This window comes from Phyllostomus hastatus, unplaced genomic scaffold (assembly GCF_019186645.2).
Source record: "Phyllostomus hastatus isolate PE091 unplaced genomic scaffold, TTU_PhHast_1.1 phas_contig_159, whole genome shotgun sequence".
NCBI lineage: Eukaryota > Metazoa > Chordata > Mammalia > Chiroptera > Phyllostomidae > Phyllostomus > Phyllostomus hastatus.
The window spans coordinates 39,631,934-39,649,286 of record NW_025333640.1 but is presented as its reverse complement, the minus strand read 5'-3'; the positions used below and the strand labels follow the sequence as shown (position 1 = coordinate 39,649,286).

Here is a 17,353-nt window from a genome sequence, read left to right as displayed (position 1 = left end):
CGAATGAAACCCCACCCACAGGCGTGAGTGCACAGCGGCCCAGCTCCAGGCGACGAGGGACCTGAGGGTGACGGACAGAGGGGACGCGCCTGCCCCCGGCTCCGCCCAGCGGACCGCACGCGGGCGGGGCTCCCACACCTGCGCAGGAACTACCCACTCAGGTGGGCGTGGGAAACCCACAGGGACACGGTGTTCGTGGAATGCGGACGACGAGATAAAAAGAACGCCTTTTGTTCCAGACGGAGCACATCTCCGGGGTGCTCCTTCCTGGTCTCCCGTGTGCATTTGCCAAAACACCTCCATCTCCAGACGGCGGGGGACACTCAAACACCCGTGCCTCCTCCGACGGCCTCCAATGGGCACCCTAAACTCTGGAAGGAGGCTTTCTACAGCAAAAGCTATTTTCAGAGCTGACTTTTTTAAACACCTGTGTGACAGACCCATGTATGATGCAAACTTGCTTAAGACGGCTCTGCGGCTTTAAAAACTCACGAGTCTCACGCCGCACCTGTGCACCTCCCACGAAGGCTCCTTAGCGCTGCGGTTAGCAGGCCGAAGCCCCGCCCCGAGAAGCAGGAGCCGGGCGTCGGAGCCGCTGCCCCGCTGCCCGGCGTCAGAGCCCCACTGGAGGGGCGTGCCCGAGCTCCCACCTTCACGGCCACCCCGACACGAAGGAGCCCACTCCACACCTGAACAGCGGCCCAGACACCGAGGCTCCAGGGGGACGGAGGGACAGGTTAAACGGTGGCTCCGAAGACCTCCCAGGGCCTGCGGCCCAGCCGTCTTTGCCCTACGGACACACTGAGGTCTGGGGAAGTCACGTAACTTGTCACCTGTTGAAAATCGCCCGGCAGGGCCGGACTGAGCCCAAACCAACAGCCAGGGCTCCCTCGGGCCCCGCTCTGAGCTGCACACAATGGTGGGGGGGAGTGTCCGTCCCGATTCCCGCGTGAATAAAACAAGCGTGCTCTACCTGAGTGAGTGATCATGTGTCGCTTGAGCTGATTCGCCGAGATGAATTTCTTCATGCATTCTTGACACTCAAATACCTCGTGAATCTGCAAAAGGTTAAACGGACAGTTGCGTCCGCGGCCAAAGCCGAGGACGGCGCACGGAGCGCAGATAAAAGTGCGCGTGTGCAGACAGCCGCGGCCGCTGTAACCACACTGCGTGGTACAGCTCAGCGCTGCTGCGTGCGTCGCATCCCCCACCCGGCATCAGCTGACACGGCGACGAGCACCGTCATGGCCCAGTGAGGCCGTGTCATTACGGCACGTACGAGTGCACTCTGCTTGAATGTGTAACACTGTTTAACCTATGCAGTTCGTATTAAACCTTCCCTCTCTGGAAACAAATTACACTAGTGTGTTATATTGCGTCTTCCTTGTGCCCGGCCACACGGCGGGGGGAAGCTATCGACCCACCCTCTGCTCTGGGCGGAGCCGACCCTGCGCCAGTCTGTAAACTCAGTCGTGAAAAGCTGGGAAAAGGCAGGAAGAGGCCACTCCGCGAGTCTGGCTCCCACCCCTAGACCAGGGGCATCTCCTCTGACCGGGGTGGGGGTGGGAGCGGGGGTGGGGGGTCCGGAGACCTCTGCGGCCCCTCAGAAAGCAGTGTGGGGTCTGCCTGGGCAGCCGGAGGGTGAGCGCCACCCGGCACAGAAGGACGACTCCGGCCGGAGACCTCGGAGAGGCAGCCCCTCCCTCCGCAGAGCGCCCGGCTGAGGCTGCAGTGGGACGCCCCTACTGCCGGTGTTGTTATCGCCCTGACAGGGGGAGCAGACTTCTGTCCTCCAGCCCCGTGTTCCTCCCCACACCACAGCACCCTCTAACGACCAGACCCTCCTCGGAAGGGGAGGCGCCTCTTCAGCCGCACCCAGAGGCAGCCACGTCTGCTTTATCTTCATTTTAATCCTAAGTGTTTACTAGCACATAAAGTGCAAAAAATTATCAATGCATATATAAATGGGAACTGTTAAAATACTGCAGAGCAATAATAATCACAATAGTTTATTTCTTAATGCTCATGGCTTCTGAAACACAAAACATTTTTAAAAGTTACATCAAACAGAGCCCCGATTATAAAATAGAAGTATTTGCTGTGCACAAAAGCATTTTCACATCTTACTGTGGAAAATGTAGGCCAAAGCTATTTTAAAAACTCTTAAAATGCTTAACAAAACAATCAGATATAGAGTGAAAATGATAGGTAATGCTATTTCTTTATGCCTGATGCCCAGTAACCTGCATTTCATAAAATGTCCGCTGCACTAAATTGACAGGGAGGGTAACACCTTAAACGTCAAGTCCCAGATTAAATTATTTGCTGGAAGAATAGTTGTGTACCTTGCTGCAACACTGGCTGAAGATGTAATTCGGCATCGCCTTAGAGCACCACCCGCTGGCAGTGAGAAGTACTGCAACCAACCTCTATTAGACCTGAGATGTCCCCGGCCGTAGGAGGCCAGTCCCAGCTGCCCGCGGCTTCAGAAAGGCCCGGTGAGAGGAAAGGCCGCACCGAGCTCACCTACTGGTCATTGATAGCCCGCAGAGACCGCCTGGGCGCTGCACCCCGCCACCCCCAGGCAGGGGGGGCACCCGCCACGGTCGGAACCGCCAGCAGCCGACGGGGCCGGCAGGCGAGGACTCGGCAGGCAGGACGCCGTGTTCGAGCAGCGCCTCTGCCAGCCCCGCACGGTAACTCAGGGCGGTCTCGGGAAGCACCTGGCCTTCCGCGGTGACTCTCGCGGGTCCGACCGCGTCTTCGTGTCTAAGTTCACGGCGAGCTCGGTCTTCGCCATACAGACACCCGGCGTCGGCACCCACGGCCGACCCCATGAACGACTGTTAATGACAAACCTCCCGCCCCCAGGGGGCCTCCGCTTTCGTCCCACTGACCTTCCTGTGCTCCTGCAGGCTGGAGGCGGAGGAGCACTTCTTGTTGCACACGGAGCAGACCAGCTTTCGCCTGGGGTCCCCTGCAATGGAAACCGGGGGCCGTCACCATTTCCGTGGGAACAGACAGGGCGCCGGCGGCAGCAGGGTTCCTGCGTCTCCCCTGCTCACACCTCCCGCTCCTCGTCCCAGCCCTGGGGCCCCGGCCCCTCTGCGGAGCGGTGCGGGCACCGTGGACGACGGCCCACCTGAGCAGACGGAGAGACGCTGTCTCCGAGAACACAGAACCTCACAGGTGGCCTCCACAGGACCGGAGCCCAGGAGAGGGGTGGGGGTGGGGGGTGCAGCCCCTTCCTTCTGTTTCCCACTGGGTGGCGTGGAGGTGCTCGCCTCCCTACCAGCACCTGGGCTCAGGGACCACAGCCCCTGCCAAGCCCAAACTGGCCTTGATCCCGCTTTACGTTTCCCGTGTTCAGATGCACCTGGCGGGAACACGGCACCTGCACAGCAGGTCAGTTACCAGTGGGACGGTACCTGCAAACCGTCCCTCAGTCACTGCGAGTTTCAGCACCAGGCGGGCTGCGCGTGCTTCCAGAGGCCGGTCTGAGAGCCTGCCCGCCACATGCACAGTTTCTATGGAAACACGTGGTGCTCGTTCAAGAATTCAGCTTCTCTCTTCTCAGCAGCTTCAGCCCACATCACCAACAACGACCATTCGTCGTTGTCAGCGGTAGAAGCTGCAAGATCTTCTCTTTCCAAGAAGACTTGCCTTTCTAGTGAAGGGTTCTACAGCCCCGAGCGGGAGCCCTCTCTGCTTCGGAATATGGAACATTCTTCCCTCCAGGGGTCCGTACAGGTCCCAGAGGAGGGGGGCCAGAGAGAGGGGTGGGGGTGAGCCAGCCCGTGAGCCCGCCCCATCGAGAGGCGGGCACAGCGACCTCTGCCTGGGGCAGAGAGCCCGCGGTCTGCGCGACCCACAGCAGGGCCCCGTCAGAACTCGGCCACGTTGCAAACTGTTTCCTGCGGAATCTCCATGCGTTGCCCGCATGAGCGACATGATAACATCCGAGGCCGATCACAGGAAGCCTCAAAGCGGCGACGCTTACGTAAGGCAGCCTGAAGCCCGACCACACGGCCGGCGCAAGCACGCGGGGGCCCGAGTCTCCGGAGGCCGTTTCCACGCGCGTCTGGTTTCCACTCACAGTCCAGCAGAGTCGACGTTGCAAACAACGAGAAAGGTTTGCTCTGACACATTACAGACCAGGACGGGGAAAATTAAGAGCAGCATCTCAAACACAGCAGCTCTTCGAAAGCCCATGGAAACAGGTCTGACGAGGAGCCAGGCTCGCCTGTGCCAGCCGAGGGGGGCCCAGGGGTGGTGAGTGCAGAGGGGGACGGGTCGCCCGGGAACGTGTGCGAAGGACCCCCGGACGAAGCTAACGGGGCGGGGGGGGGGGAGGACTAAGGGTGGGAGGGGCGGGGGAAGCTGGTGGTGGGCCCAGGGAGACAGCTGTGCTTGAATGACAATGAAAAATAAGAAAAGAAAAAAGTGCCGGCTCCCTTCAGCGGGCCACGCCACTCCAAGGGGAAGAAGTCGGGGCCCCCCCGAGAGTCAGCCAACAGACGGGCGCCACCCCGCCACTGTTCCCTGAGGCCGTCCCTGCTCCCACCTGTGCGCTCACTGAGCGCGTGCACCCACTGTGCGGCCCAGGCCGGGGGCCACGCGCAGGCCGGCACGCATGCTCGTACGGTTGTCTAGGGCCTCAGCATCCGAGGACACCACGGGGGCCCGAGGCTGACACCGTGACCCCTGTCTCCCACATGCGAGACCCCGGGACCAGAAAAGAGACGGCCAGGGCCCTGGTGTCCGGGAAGACCACTCCACCCTCTTCCCGGACGGACGCCAAGGGCGACAGGAAGCACGCGAGGAAAGTGTGGGTGCAGAAGAGGGGCCCCGAGGGCCCCCGCCCCCTTCCGGGACAGGACCCGGAGAGGGAAGGCCACCCCGACGAGGCCACCAGCCGCCCCACCCTGCGAGGCACAGCGGGTTCGGTCCCTGGACCAGAGCCCGGCCCCGGGCGCTGAGCAGCCGACCCCTGAGTGACTGTCCCCTTCACGGTGGCTCCCTTGTTTACCCAGCCGTGAGAAAGGGCTCCGATAGGGCCTGCTCCGCTCACCCACTCCCGTCTCAAAATGCAGTCGGTGATCCCCCAGCCCAGGAGAGGCCGAGGCAGTAAAACCAGAATTCTGCCGTGCACAGACGGAGGCAGGGGCGCCCCTGGATAGTGTGGGCTGCTGAAAGGAAGGTGCCCCAGGGCGAGGCACCGAGACCACTCAGAGACACCAACTCCGGGAGCATGGGACGACCGAGCCCAGCTGGGCTCCAGCGCGGGGTCCGGTCTCAACGAACTCAGACGGGAAAACGACACACTCTGCTGAAACCAGCTCAACAAGGAAACAGTGGTGGGGGCGGGGCAGGGGGGGCAGGAAACCACTGTGGCCAGAGCGCCCCCCGTCTGCACACGCTCCTCGAGGGAGAGGCCCGCCCTCTGCTCCACGGCGGCCACGGCAGACCGACGCCACAGCTCACCGGCGTGGACGGTCTCCTGGTGCCTCCTCAGGGCGTCCCTGCTCTTCAGCCTCTTCCCGCAGCTGCCGGCCTTGCACACGAACCTGGCCCTGCTCCGGCAGGTCTCCTGGTGCCGCTCACAGCTGCGGGACGGGGGAAGGGACGTGGGGAGGGGGCGGGGGGGGAGGAGCTGTGACACACGCCCCAGCACGCATGCGCTCAGGGCCCCTGCACGCGTCGCCTGGGCGGGTAAGAAAAAAGTGGCTCGCGCCTGGAGCCCCCGGTGCCCGCTCACGGAGACCCTGGACGTGGGCTCCCCGGGGTGCCCCACCGCCCTGTGGCAGCCCCCGCCCACGCAGACACACACCTGGACACCGAACTGAAGGGGGAGTCACAGACGGAGCACTGGAAGCTTCTGGAAGAGTCCTTCGGGCTGCTTTTCGCGGGACACTGGAGAACGCTGAGGGGAAGCAGAAAAGACGAGTCACAACCACCCAAGCCCAAGGTCGGAGGTCACGGGAACGCCTGTGCTCTGAGCAGAGCCGGGCGAGTGACCTCGCTCCCCCGCTGCCTCGTGCCCTGGAGGACGCTCAGTGGAAGGACAGACGGCACCGAATGCAGTAAAAGCTGGTTGGGATGTGGTTTTAAAGCCTGCCTAAAGTGTACAGCCCTTGTTTTTTTAAAAGCGCTTGTAACAGAACTTCCAAACGTTTAATCTCTTGTAATTACAGAAGTTTCACATATTTCAGTTTAAGTTTTGAGCAGAAATCTCTCATCTCAAATTTCATCCAAGCCAAAATGGAGGTAGACACACATGGTGACAGTCTTCCCAAGAAATGTGGCACATTTCAAATGTGGCAAATTTCAAAATTTTACTCTAATGACTAAAACAACAAGCAAAACGTGAAGTCCGTGTTCAAGATTCCTTGCTCATATGCAACGTGACATTCTGTTAAAAATGAAAGTTTGCAAATACGTGTGCCCACCGTCCCACTTTCAATAATTCTCGGTACCGTACGCTGCTTCGGGAAAAGAGTAGCTTCACGCGCTGGTACCACGTGGATGAAGGGGTCACGGGCACTCATACATACCCTTGTGCGTCCCTCCGTGTGGCCCTCCGAAGGCGCTGGGGAGCAGGCACCGCTGCCCCCCACGCTGCCCGCCCTGCACTCGCTCACTCTCTGCTCTGAGCCCGCTCCGGCCCCTACGCCTTTCCTGTGGGTGCTCTCAGCGGGCGTGTGGGTGCAGGCGGCCGACACCCGCCCCGCGGCCTCAGAGCACTCGCTACGTGTTGCACGTCCAATCCCGGACGAGGGACCCAATGATTCACTGTCGGGAAGTGGACAGAAGGACCGATTCGCATAAGCCCCGTTGGCTGGTTAAATTCCCAACCAGGATGTTTCAGAAGTCAACCTCCCGAGGGAAGGAAAGACGAGTGGACGGCAGGGACATCGGAACGCTTGACCTCCCCCGCCTCTGCCTCTGCCTCTCACAGGCACACACATGCACACACGCACACGCACACACACGCACACGCACGCAGGTTGGGCCCCCCCCCCCGTGGTACGCACTGTCTCTGCAGGGCCTGCTTCACCGGGAAGGTCTTCCCGCAGCCCCTGCACCTGGCCTCCTTCTCCGCGCCGGGCATCCGGTGCAGGCTGAGCAGATGCTCGGCCAGGACCTCCTCGCTGGCGAAGCTGGACTCACAGTGCGGGCAGGCGTGGTCCTCGGTGCGGCCGGAGCCATCTGCCCAGGCGGAGGGGTCAGGGTTACCGGACGGACACCCCTCGGGCACCCCTCGGTTTCCCCCTCATTTCAAAACCCCATTAACTCTGTTTCGTGGCATCAGCACTGAAAGGTCTTATCATTGCTAGGGACATTAATCGTGTTATCCGTGAAAAACAATGGGAAGTGTTACTAGAAAGAAACACATTGTTTTTTTAATCATTTCACTTGGGTTCTACCAAAGGATTACCAAGTCGACAGTTTTTAATTCTCCCTGCGATCCTGACTGTTCACTTCAAAGCGCTATTATAGCACCATTGCAGAAGACAGAAGTTTCCCCTGAAGTGGGTCGTCTTGAGGTCACGGCTAGCGGCACAGAGAGACAAACGCAGCTGAGAGAAACTGCTGAGTCACCGAGGGGGACGTCCCGTCCCCGGGGGGTGACCCACACGCAGAGCAGGTCGGGACGCAGCAGCAGCAGAGGCGGCGGCCCACCACCGCTGACTGCTCGGACCCTCAGCCACGGCCCTGCCCAGCGCCCCCGGGTGCGTGTTCGTTCGCATCACGCGTGTTTCCGACGATCACATCACAGAGACGAGATGTGGGAAACGCAGAGAAGATAAACGTGGCCGACAGTCCCGTGACGCTGCAGGTGTGGGCTCCGCCCACCCTTGTGCCACGCACCATCCACAAGGGCCACGCTCACGGCCACGTGCCACACGCACCGTGGCCTGCTGCTCTCTCGTCCCGTTTAAAATGGAAAAGTGAAAAAAAATTTAAACGGAGGAGGCACCATAGCTGATTTAACAAAACTCTCCCTGGTGGGACATCTGGGTGGTTTCCTTTGTTTCTTTTGCTGGTGGTTTGGTTGTTTCAGTTTGGGCTTGGTTAAACAAAACTCCAAAGTCTAAAACAAAAATAGCAGCATTCTAAGGACCTAAATCATACGTTTCAAAAATGCATTTTCTGTTGATTCTTTTCACAAGCGCACACACACACCAAAAAAAAAAAAAAAACAATGAAAATGGATATCTATTAACGAAAGAAACATAAGGGTGGTGATATGCCGGTGGGAGATTGTAAGTTCAAATAAGGGACACAATTAACAACATGCTTGGGGACAGCGGAGGCAGAGAATAAACGCAAAAACAAAGAAAACGCGAAACGATGCAAAAAGAGTTCCCGCCACTCAGCGCCTGACACGCCACACGGCCTGGTGCGTCCCCGCAAGGCGGAGCAGCCGGCCTGTCCGCGGCCTCGCCGAAACTCTCCGGGCAGAACAAGGAGCACCGGACGGCCGAGCCCAGAACACGCCCACGCCCCCAGCCAACGACGGGGAGAGTTCCTGCGGAATTCCTGTGGACGACTACAGAGCTTCCTGGGACCCTGGCAACGATGCAGGGCCCACCCCCACCCCCACCCGCCAGCCTGCTCCTCCCGCTGGAAGGAGGCGCGGGGCCTCACCCTTGGGTGGGGGGGCAGTGCTGAGCAAACCCCGGACCAGGCGACCCTGCCGCACCCCAGCGCCCTCCCCCCCACTCCCGCTCCCTCGGGTCCCAGAGGGAGGGGGCACCGGCCCGCCGGGCGCCCGCCTCCAGAGCGTGCGTACCTTCCCTGTCCTGCGCCCCCGGGGCCGGCGGCGGCTCGTCCTCGTCCTCGTCCTCGTCCTCGTCGGCCTCCATGTCGCTGTCCAGGTAGCCGATCAGCAGCTCCGTGTCCGTGTCTATGTCCTCGACCGCCAGGTAGAAGATGTTCTCCCCTTCCTGCGGCCACACGTGAAAAACACGGCGCTGTGGGACACACACGTGTCCACGGCAACACCAACGCCGCTGAGCCACCGCCTGCTCCTAACGGCGACGGAGACGTCATTTTCAGGTGCTGGGGGGCCAGGCCCCCCCTTAAAAAGTCACTACTGCTTTTCTTATGCGTCCAGTTAACCTGGACACGGGACGAGGAAACGGACAATATTCAGCCACCTTCGAACATCACAGGGATACGTATCGGGGACAGTGACCTTCGGACCCGTCAGATGAAGTCAGAGCGTCGCCTGAACTTCTGGAGGGAACCTGCACAGTTAACTGGCCTCCCGCGGTCCAGGCTGCGCGGCCCCCAGACTCGGGAGCAGGTGCTTTGTGAAGCGGAGGCATCAGACCGACCCCCGAGAGCACCGAGGTGACTGTGATGTCGTTGTGAAGGACACTCACTGCAAAACTGGAAGAAAAAGGACCTTCCGAGCCACAACACAAACCAGAGGAACTGCGGACGGGCCCTGTAGGCGTCCCCGAAACGCTGGACGGGAAGCAGAGAGGGAGGGGGAGAGGCCCGCGGACCCCACCACGGAGTCACCGAGACACCGACATCCCACTCCACTGAGGGCAGGGGGAGGAGCAAGCCCACCGCCGTGCCAGCACTCCTCGGGAAACCCCAGGAGACCGAGGTCAGGCGGGGCTGGAACGACACAGAACTCCCTCCCGCGGAGGAAGCCGCGCCCGGGACAGCCGGGCAGGGAGCCCAGGGACACTCGCACTCGGGATCCGCCGGCGCCCGAAGCCTCGGAGGACCCGTCTCCAGGGAGACCGGGATGGGGCAGACGCGCCCCGGTGGCTTTTACCAGCCTCAGGGCCCGGTTCCGGGCGGGGTCCTGGTGTGGCGGCTGGGGACACAGGCAAGCGCGCACAGCCCGCCTCTGCTGGACCGTGGCGGTGGGCGAGGGGCGGAGGGGACGGGACGATGCGCTGCACCAGGCACTCCCCGGGGGCAGAAACGCCGTAAAGCCCGGCACACGGAGCAGCCTCTCTCCTCTGGGGCCATCACAGCGCTCGCGAGCAGGAGGTGAGCCCAGAGGGCGGGGAGGAAGAGGAACACACGTAGTAGGCACGTCTGTCCGTAGGCATGTCCGTCCGCATGCACACGTGCGCAGGCACGACCCCCTGAAAAGCTGCGGAAACACGCATCCGACGGCGACGCCGTTACCACTGGTTTTCCGTTGGCAGAAGGGGTGGTCTGCGGTCAAGGCTGTTTTCTCCCCCTTCCCCACACACAGGTGACTTTGTAACTCCAAACACAAGGTAGCAGTAGCAGCGCCGTGGAGCAGACCAAGCGATGCACAGAGGTTACGTCTGCCTGGGAGCTGGGAACGGACCGCACACGACGACGCTGCTCTCAGTGGGGCAAAGGCGGCCAGAAACCGACGTCGGCCCTCCCCCCAGCAGCAGAGAGAGGCCTCTTGCTAGACCGGCTCAGCAGCCGCGCCCCCAGGGGCTGGAAACCCCTTGCTACCTTACCCAAAGCAGCGACGCACTCGCCTAATGGAGATTTCAGAGTACAGTCATCAATCTCAGCGCTTATCTGACCAGCACCCTCGGAAGGTAATTGAAATGCCTATCTCACCCGGGAGCCATTAATTCTGTGATGGCCTTCCCAGCGCCAGGGAAAGATAGCCATTTTTTAATTTTAAAACGTGATGCATTCATTTAAACGACAATCACGAGACCCAGCATGCCTATCCGGGGCTCCTGCAGTAAAAGGCCATCTTAATGCAGCAGCGGAAACTTCAGTTCAGTGAGAGTCACGCCGGCATTCGAGGCTCCAAGAACGCAGCAGAGGTTGGGGCAGTGCCCCAAACACGGGCAGAGGGGACAGGCCCTCACAGCGAGGACATCGACACCCTGCGTGGGCTTCCTGGGGGGGGGCGCCGACGTCTGCCCCTCCGGCTTTGCCTCCCCTCTTCCTGGGCTCCGTCACCTCGGGCGAGGCCGTTATTGCCTCCGAAACCCTTTCATTTCCTCTGCACGGTGGTGAGACCCCGGGCTGGACCAGCTCATCCCCGGCAGCGCCAGAGTCAGCCACAGGGGACAGCTGGTGACAAACGGGAAGGGGAAGGGCACCCAGGCTGTGAAGCCACAGCTGCGTCTCCCTCTCGGCCTCCCCCGACGGACAGGGACCGCGGAGCCCAAGGGAACGTTCACCTCGGGGGTCAGCGCCACGCTGGAGTACTTGACCTTGTACGGGGTGGGCGGGGGCTCCCCCCCAAGGAGAAGTGGGCAGGGCCACGTGCGCCCCGCCCGGGGCCAGAGTTGGGGCCAAGCGGCCTCCCAAGGCCGTTCGTCTGATTCTTCCCGGTCCCGTCACTCTCTCACCCCACGGAGCCCCGGGTCTCTGGGGGACTCACCTGCTTCCCAAACTGCCCCTCTGCGGTGCAGCTCTGGCTGGACTTACAAACAAACCTCAGCCTCCTCCGCCCACCCACCCACGCCCCCCACCTCCTGCCGCGCCTCCTCAGCTCAGACCCCACAGACCCGGGCATCTGGGGCTCAGCTCTGCTGCTTGGAAACAGCCGAAGGAACTGCCTCTGGGTTTTCCGGGAAACGCTCGTCTCCGCTGTGTGCAGAGGCACCCGACCCGGAGGGGGCCGCGGGCGCGCGGGGGTTCCGGCTGCGTCTGCCTGTGATGTCACCTGCGTTTGTGGACTCGCCGGCTGGCTGGCGTGCACCTGTGGGCGGCGGAAGGAGACCCAGGGCCGGGGGGCGCCGGCGGAGGCTCAGCGCACTGCACTGGAACGGGGGCGAGTTGAGAGAATTCAGCCTCCCCGCCGGAAACGGGGAGTGGGAGTCAGCACACGGGGGCAGCTTTGGAACAAATGCCAGGCTTACAGGTTTAAACAACCTGGACCAGGGCGTGCAGCGTGGGCCCCTGCTCGGCCCTCAGCAGGAGGAGGGAGCAGTGGATGGAGGCGGAGAAAAGAAAACAGTACCAAAATAGCTCGTAAGGACCTCATACTTAATAACCTCTCACTTAACTCTTCTCCACAGAACCCTCCTCTGCCCCGACCGGCATCCCAGTACGACTTCCAGAGAGCTCAACCGGCGAAGCTAATGGCCACCGGGAAAAGCGACCATTTCCACAGTGCGGCGGATGCACACCTGCTGATATGAATCTGAGGACAAGACCAAGACTCTCAAGACCAAATGACACAATGCTGTCACAGCCCCGGGCGTTCCCGCATTCACCCCTGTCCTGCAGGACTGGCCCAGCTGCCCTGTGGCCCTCAGTGCTGCCGGGGCGGGGGGATGGGGGGGTCACACATGTCAGGTGTCACAGGTGACCTGCCCTGACCCATGAAACGTGATTACAAGCAAAGCGGACCGTGTCCAAGCGGAAGGTTTCGGCGTCATTGCCGTGCGCGGGCCACCGCTCCCTCGCCCTCTGCGTGGGAACCGGCTGTGCCTTCCGGAAAGAAACGATACGTTGATAAGTAGTCAAGTTCCCTGCTCCCCGCGGGAACACGAGACCACAGCGGGGCTGGAATGTCAAACTTCACGGCACCACGGGCTAGTATTTGCACGTCCGTGTAAACTGTCGCCTCCTGGAAGTCACACACCTACCTCAGCGGATGGTAACATGGAAAGACAGGCCTGCAGGCCAGTGAACTGACATTTCTATGGTGTTACTGAGGAGCACCACTAGGCAGTGGCACCTCACTGTGCTATAAAAGCCTAGAAAATACTGCAGCCATCTACTGGCATAAATCTGAGAAGAAACAAATAGAGAAGAAACGGAACTGGAGGAAACCAAAATTTGGGGCTATTTCGATACTTCCTTTGGTCGGGTGCCTGGCGACGCGGCGGGACCCGCGGCCACCCGGAATTCTGCGTCCCGCCGGTGGCGAGCCTGCGGCCCCCGGAGGCCGGAGGACCGTGGGGAGAGCCCCATCCACACTCGGCGACATCCAGATCGCTGCTGTGTTTGGAGACTCCCCCGGACCCCCCGGCTCTGCCGCGCTGCAACGCCGCCAGAGAGGACTCTGGGAGACCCGCCGCAGCCCCGGGTCGCGCCCGAGGGGACCCGACAGGCCCCCCGGCGACAGAGATCCGCACTCACGGCGGAACTGCCTGGAGCTGGGTCCACACCGGGAGCTCCGCCCGGGCCGGCTCCCCCCAACTCACACAGGCCACCGCTCCCCCCGGCCCGGCAGCCCCCCCCTCCTTGAGGTAGGTGGGACCCGGTCGGTTTTCCACGAGCTGCTCTTTCGGAGAACACCAAGCCACCTTTCACCGAGGTTGAAGATGTTTTGCAAAAAGCTCCAGACAAGATGCAGGAAAGTACATCCTCAAGAGCAAGCAATGTAACATTCTCTTCCAGCTTCAACTCGAAGTGGCCCAGTTCTGTGTTTAAACAGTGTTCTATCACCAATGATGGGAAAATTGTGAAAGCCTACGAAACACGGAGGTCAAATATTTTTCAAATCTTCCATATACATTTCTCCTTCGGTGTGAAAAAAATAACGTTTGGTAGGAGTCACCCATTTGTCATGGAGCCTGAGGACCCTTTCGGTTCGTTTTAGCCGCATCTCTCCTCCCGAGAGTGTCCTGGTTTACCTGGAAATAGTGCTCAGGAGTCTGCACACGCAGCCCACCTGGCTGCTCTGAAACGTGGGCATGTGGGGAGAACGGTTGGCCTATGAGAACCTTCTTCAACAACCCGAATGCTCACATCGTCATTTCCAAAGCAAATTTCCTCAAATTAAATAAATTGCAAAACAAGAAATATAATCGCGTCTCCAAAAAGAAGTTCCAACCCTCTGCCAAGACAGACCTCGAATTCTTAATCCCTCGTCCAAAAAAAAAAAAGAAATTGGACCGGGTACTGACGTTTTCCACCAAGACAGCCACACAGCCGCAAATGGTTCTCATTTTCTCCACTCTCGGGACATGCAGCTCAAATAAAAAATTTCCTGAATGCCCCAAATTTCAGATGCAATTTGGAACGCGAGGGGTTCATCATGTCACACGGGGAAACACTGTGCTCCTCTCCCACTGGCGCGGAGCACACGGGTGCCCTCCTCGGGACCCTGGCCCGCCCACGGTGGGGGGAGGGGTGACCGCAGTGGCCCCAGTACGACGCTCTCTGCCCCGGGGGCAGATGTGAGTTTGACCCCGAGCCATCTGCGACTCCAGCCACTGTTCAGGTAGGACAGACATGACCTCGGGGAGCTGACGAGATCCACGCTGGTCTCCCCGGTCACGGCACATGCCGCTCCTTCCCGCACCGGGCATTGCGGGGAGGGAAGGAAGGGAGGCCTCGTCGTGACCGTGTCTGCACCCGAGGTGTCGAGGGGCCTGTGAACACTCCCCACGGATTCCGATTAGACTCCGGGGGGACACCACCCACGGCCTCCGTCCCCCTGCACCTCAGCCCTCGGCAGGGAGCGCGGGGTCTCCTGGAGCTCCGGGGCTGCCGGAACCGTCTTCCCTGGATACCGGGCAGCTCCAAGGACAGAAACACAGCCGATACAGGGGAGGGGCAGCACGGGCCTGGGTGGGCCTGGAAACGGCGGCTGCTCTGGAGGAGAGGCCTGCCTCCTGGAATAAATGGAAAGAGCGGGGGGGGGGGGGCGGGGGGTGTGGAAGGCGGAGAGAGCGCGCACTGACTGCACGTTCAGCGGCAGGCACGGCTGGGACGAGGGACCGGGAGACGCTGGGGCGGGGCTCCAGGCCCGGCTCCTCCCACTCCGGCTGGGGCTGGAGGACAGCTGCGAGGGGACAGGGACAGGGAAAGTTCCTCGGCGGAAGGGGCTTGAGGAAAGCTTCAAATCATGACAGACGCCTAAGAAAAGAATCCAGTTTGAAAAGAATACTACTTCCGAAAAACCCACGGTAAAGGACCTACCAAAAACCAGTTTGGCAAAAAAATGTCCTAGCTCCACAGGCAATTTGGAAATGAGTAAGTTTACGAAGAAACACAGACTGAGTCCATAAAGGAAAATCAGAACCGGACCGAGGCCCTGGGAGTCGGGTCTGCCTCAGGAGACCAGGAAAGCACGCAAGGTGCCCCGTCGAGGAGTGCCTGCACGTTAAAACGCAGACCCGGTCACTGGGGCGGCTGGACCCCTGGGACCGGAGCGGGCCGTGAGTGACGGTAAACGTGGTTTGCCTGTGTCTGGCCGTCGAAAGGTCCAAGTCTCCGTCCAGCCCGGCCCTTTGGAGAGAGTCGCCCCTCGTTTTTGACATCACGTTGGCTACGCAGTGCTTACTGGTGCCAAAACAGGGTGGGCGGCCGAGGACACCGGGACACGGGGTGTTCTCAATGACGGGGCCTCCTGGCTCCGTGGAAACCTAACTCCGTGCGTGGTCCCTCCCGCCACTCTCGGTGTTCCACGTGGAACTGAGCGACATCAGCACAGCACTCGGTGAATACGAAACTCTGCGTCTCCACCAACAAAGGTAGGCGAAGCTTCCAGAACATTGCATAGGGCAAATGCCCCCCAAAAGGTGAGTTCCCTTATTCTTTCCCCTCCTCTCTCCGGCAGCAGAAAATCCAGGAGCCGGGTCCCCACGAGTGGTCAGTCAATGTCTCGGCAGAACATACTATATCTTTCTTCTCTTAATCGTCTGTTTAATGAGTTTCCACGGCAGAGCCCCTGTGACAGTTCCTTGCCTTCACTGTCCTCCTTCCTTCAATTCCCACTGAGGGGTCCCCTGGACTCAGCCCGGTGCTGGCGTCCGAGCCGGTGGTGTGCGCAGCGCCGCAGTGGGCTGCGGGAACACGGAATTCCAAAGCACGGTTCCACCCGGGATGGTGCCCACCTGACTGGACCACCGGGTGCCCAGGTAGCTGTCCAAATGGTATTTTGGGTGTTTCTGTGCGGTCATTTTTGCATGAGATTGACATTTAAGTAGATGGACTGGAGACAAGCAGACCGCCCTGCACGGCGTAGGCGGGCCCCCTCCCATCCGTGAAAGGCCTGGACGGAGCAAAAGGCTGGTTTTCTCGGAAGAAGGAGCATTGTCCCCCCGCCCTGCGGCCTTCCCACCAGAGCATCTGCCCTTCTGGCCTGGCGGCCTTGGGGTGGGGCTCCGGCTCCTCCCGGCGGTAGAGCAGCCCTGGGCCTCGGGCTCACAGCAGGGCAGGGCACTGGCCCTGCAGAGGTGCCCCCCCCAGCCTCCTGAACTGCCCACGCCAGTTCCTCACCGTGCACCTCTCAGTGTCTCTCTCTGTCCCCAGGTGAGTGGGTGGGGGGGGCGGGTAGACATACAGACAGACAGGTACAGTCCCCACTGGCTCTGTTCCTTCGGAGAACCCTAACCCCCTGTCCTTAAGAAGTCCAAAGTCTAGTTGCAGGGACACACCCGAGTCCACTTTGCCCAGAACACCTTTTCCAAACCATGACACAATGCTGTGCCACCCGCCAGATAAGCCATCAGATATTTTTTAAAAAAACTACCAATACGCATTCACAGCACCAATTAAACGTGCTAGCGGCATGATCCGCCCAAGACCGCATCAGCCCACGCAACTCAACCTGCCTGGAACTCTCCTAAAGCGAGGGACCCGGTGCCCCACCCCTACTCGGCCCGCCCTCTCCCGCCTGCGCCCGCGCGATGAGCTATCTCCGCGTTTACAAGGCAGCGACCGCCGTGGGGGCAGGTCACGGGAAATCAGTTGGAAACCCAGCAGAGCGCAGCCGCAGTGCGTGCACGCCCCGCCCAGCGCTCAGGGCCAACGAGAAGCGGCTCTGCTCACCTGAATGGCAGCCAGGTTCTTCTGCTCCTGCGAGGGCGCCTCGTGCACGAAGCGCAGCCAGTTGGAGTGCCGCGGGTTGGTGGCGTCCAGGACGTACAGGACTTCCCCCTTACTGCCTCGGACCTGCAACACAAAGGGCCCGAGTTTACCCGCACGGCCGGGGGCGGCCGTTCGAGAGTCAAGGTCAGAACGCGGTCTTTGTCCTAAGTATACGCCTTTCTCGCTGACCCGGGTGGGACAGGTGCTGGATTAACTAACGCCCCTCCCGCCCGGCCCGGAAGAGCACGCACAGACAGGGCCCCCCCCCCCCCCGCCCCGTTCCACCGGGCTGAGGTCCGGAGGACGCTGGGCCACAGCCCACCCTCAGCAACGCCCTGTGCTGACAGCTCTCCTCTTCGCGTTTCCTTGCAGGGAGATCCTAACGCACGTGTGGCAACTGCAGGTGTTGAGGGGGACCCCCCCAGCTGCAGCCCCTCCTCTGTGTCCCACGGAAGGGGAAGGGGACAGTACCACATAGCTCCCCACCTGGGGACCGAGGGGGGGAGGACCCCTTCAGTTTCCTTTTCTCTCTCCGCCTGCTTCCTGAACCCCGTCCCCACGAGGAGGGCGTGCTGGCCGGACCAGGGAACCTGCCCCCGCGGCC

The 17,353-nt window shown here is 60.9% G+C and overlaps 1 protein-coding gene across 2 annotated transcripts in view; it reads right to left on the bottom strand.

The window, feature by feature from the left end:
- Window positions 1-17,353, bottom strand: part of PRDM5 (PR/SET domain 5) — a 70,660-nt gene that overhangs the window by 29,916 nt on the left and 23,391 nt on the right. For both annotated transcript variants that reach the window (XM_045831293.1, XM_045831294.1), the window contains 7 exons: window positions 16,711-16,833; window positions 8,798-8,951; window positions 7,035-7,209; window positions 5,831-5,923; window positions 5,485-5,606; window positions 2,898-2,977; window positions 974-1,058 (listed from right to left, as the gene is read on the bottom strand). In XM_045831293.1, the coding sequence (XP_045687249.1) occupies window positions 974-1,058; window positions 2,898-2,977; window positions 5,485-5,606; window positions 5,831-5,923; window positions 7,035-7,209; window positions 8,798-8,951; window positions 16,711-16,833 (832 nt within the window). The remainder of the gene's footprint in view (window positions 1-973; window positions 1,059-2,897; window positions 2,978-5,484; window positions 5,607-5,830; window positions 5,924-7,034; window positions 7,210-8,797; window positions 8,952-16,710; window positions 16,834-17,353) is intronic.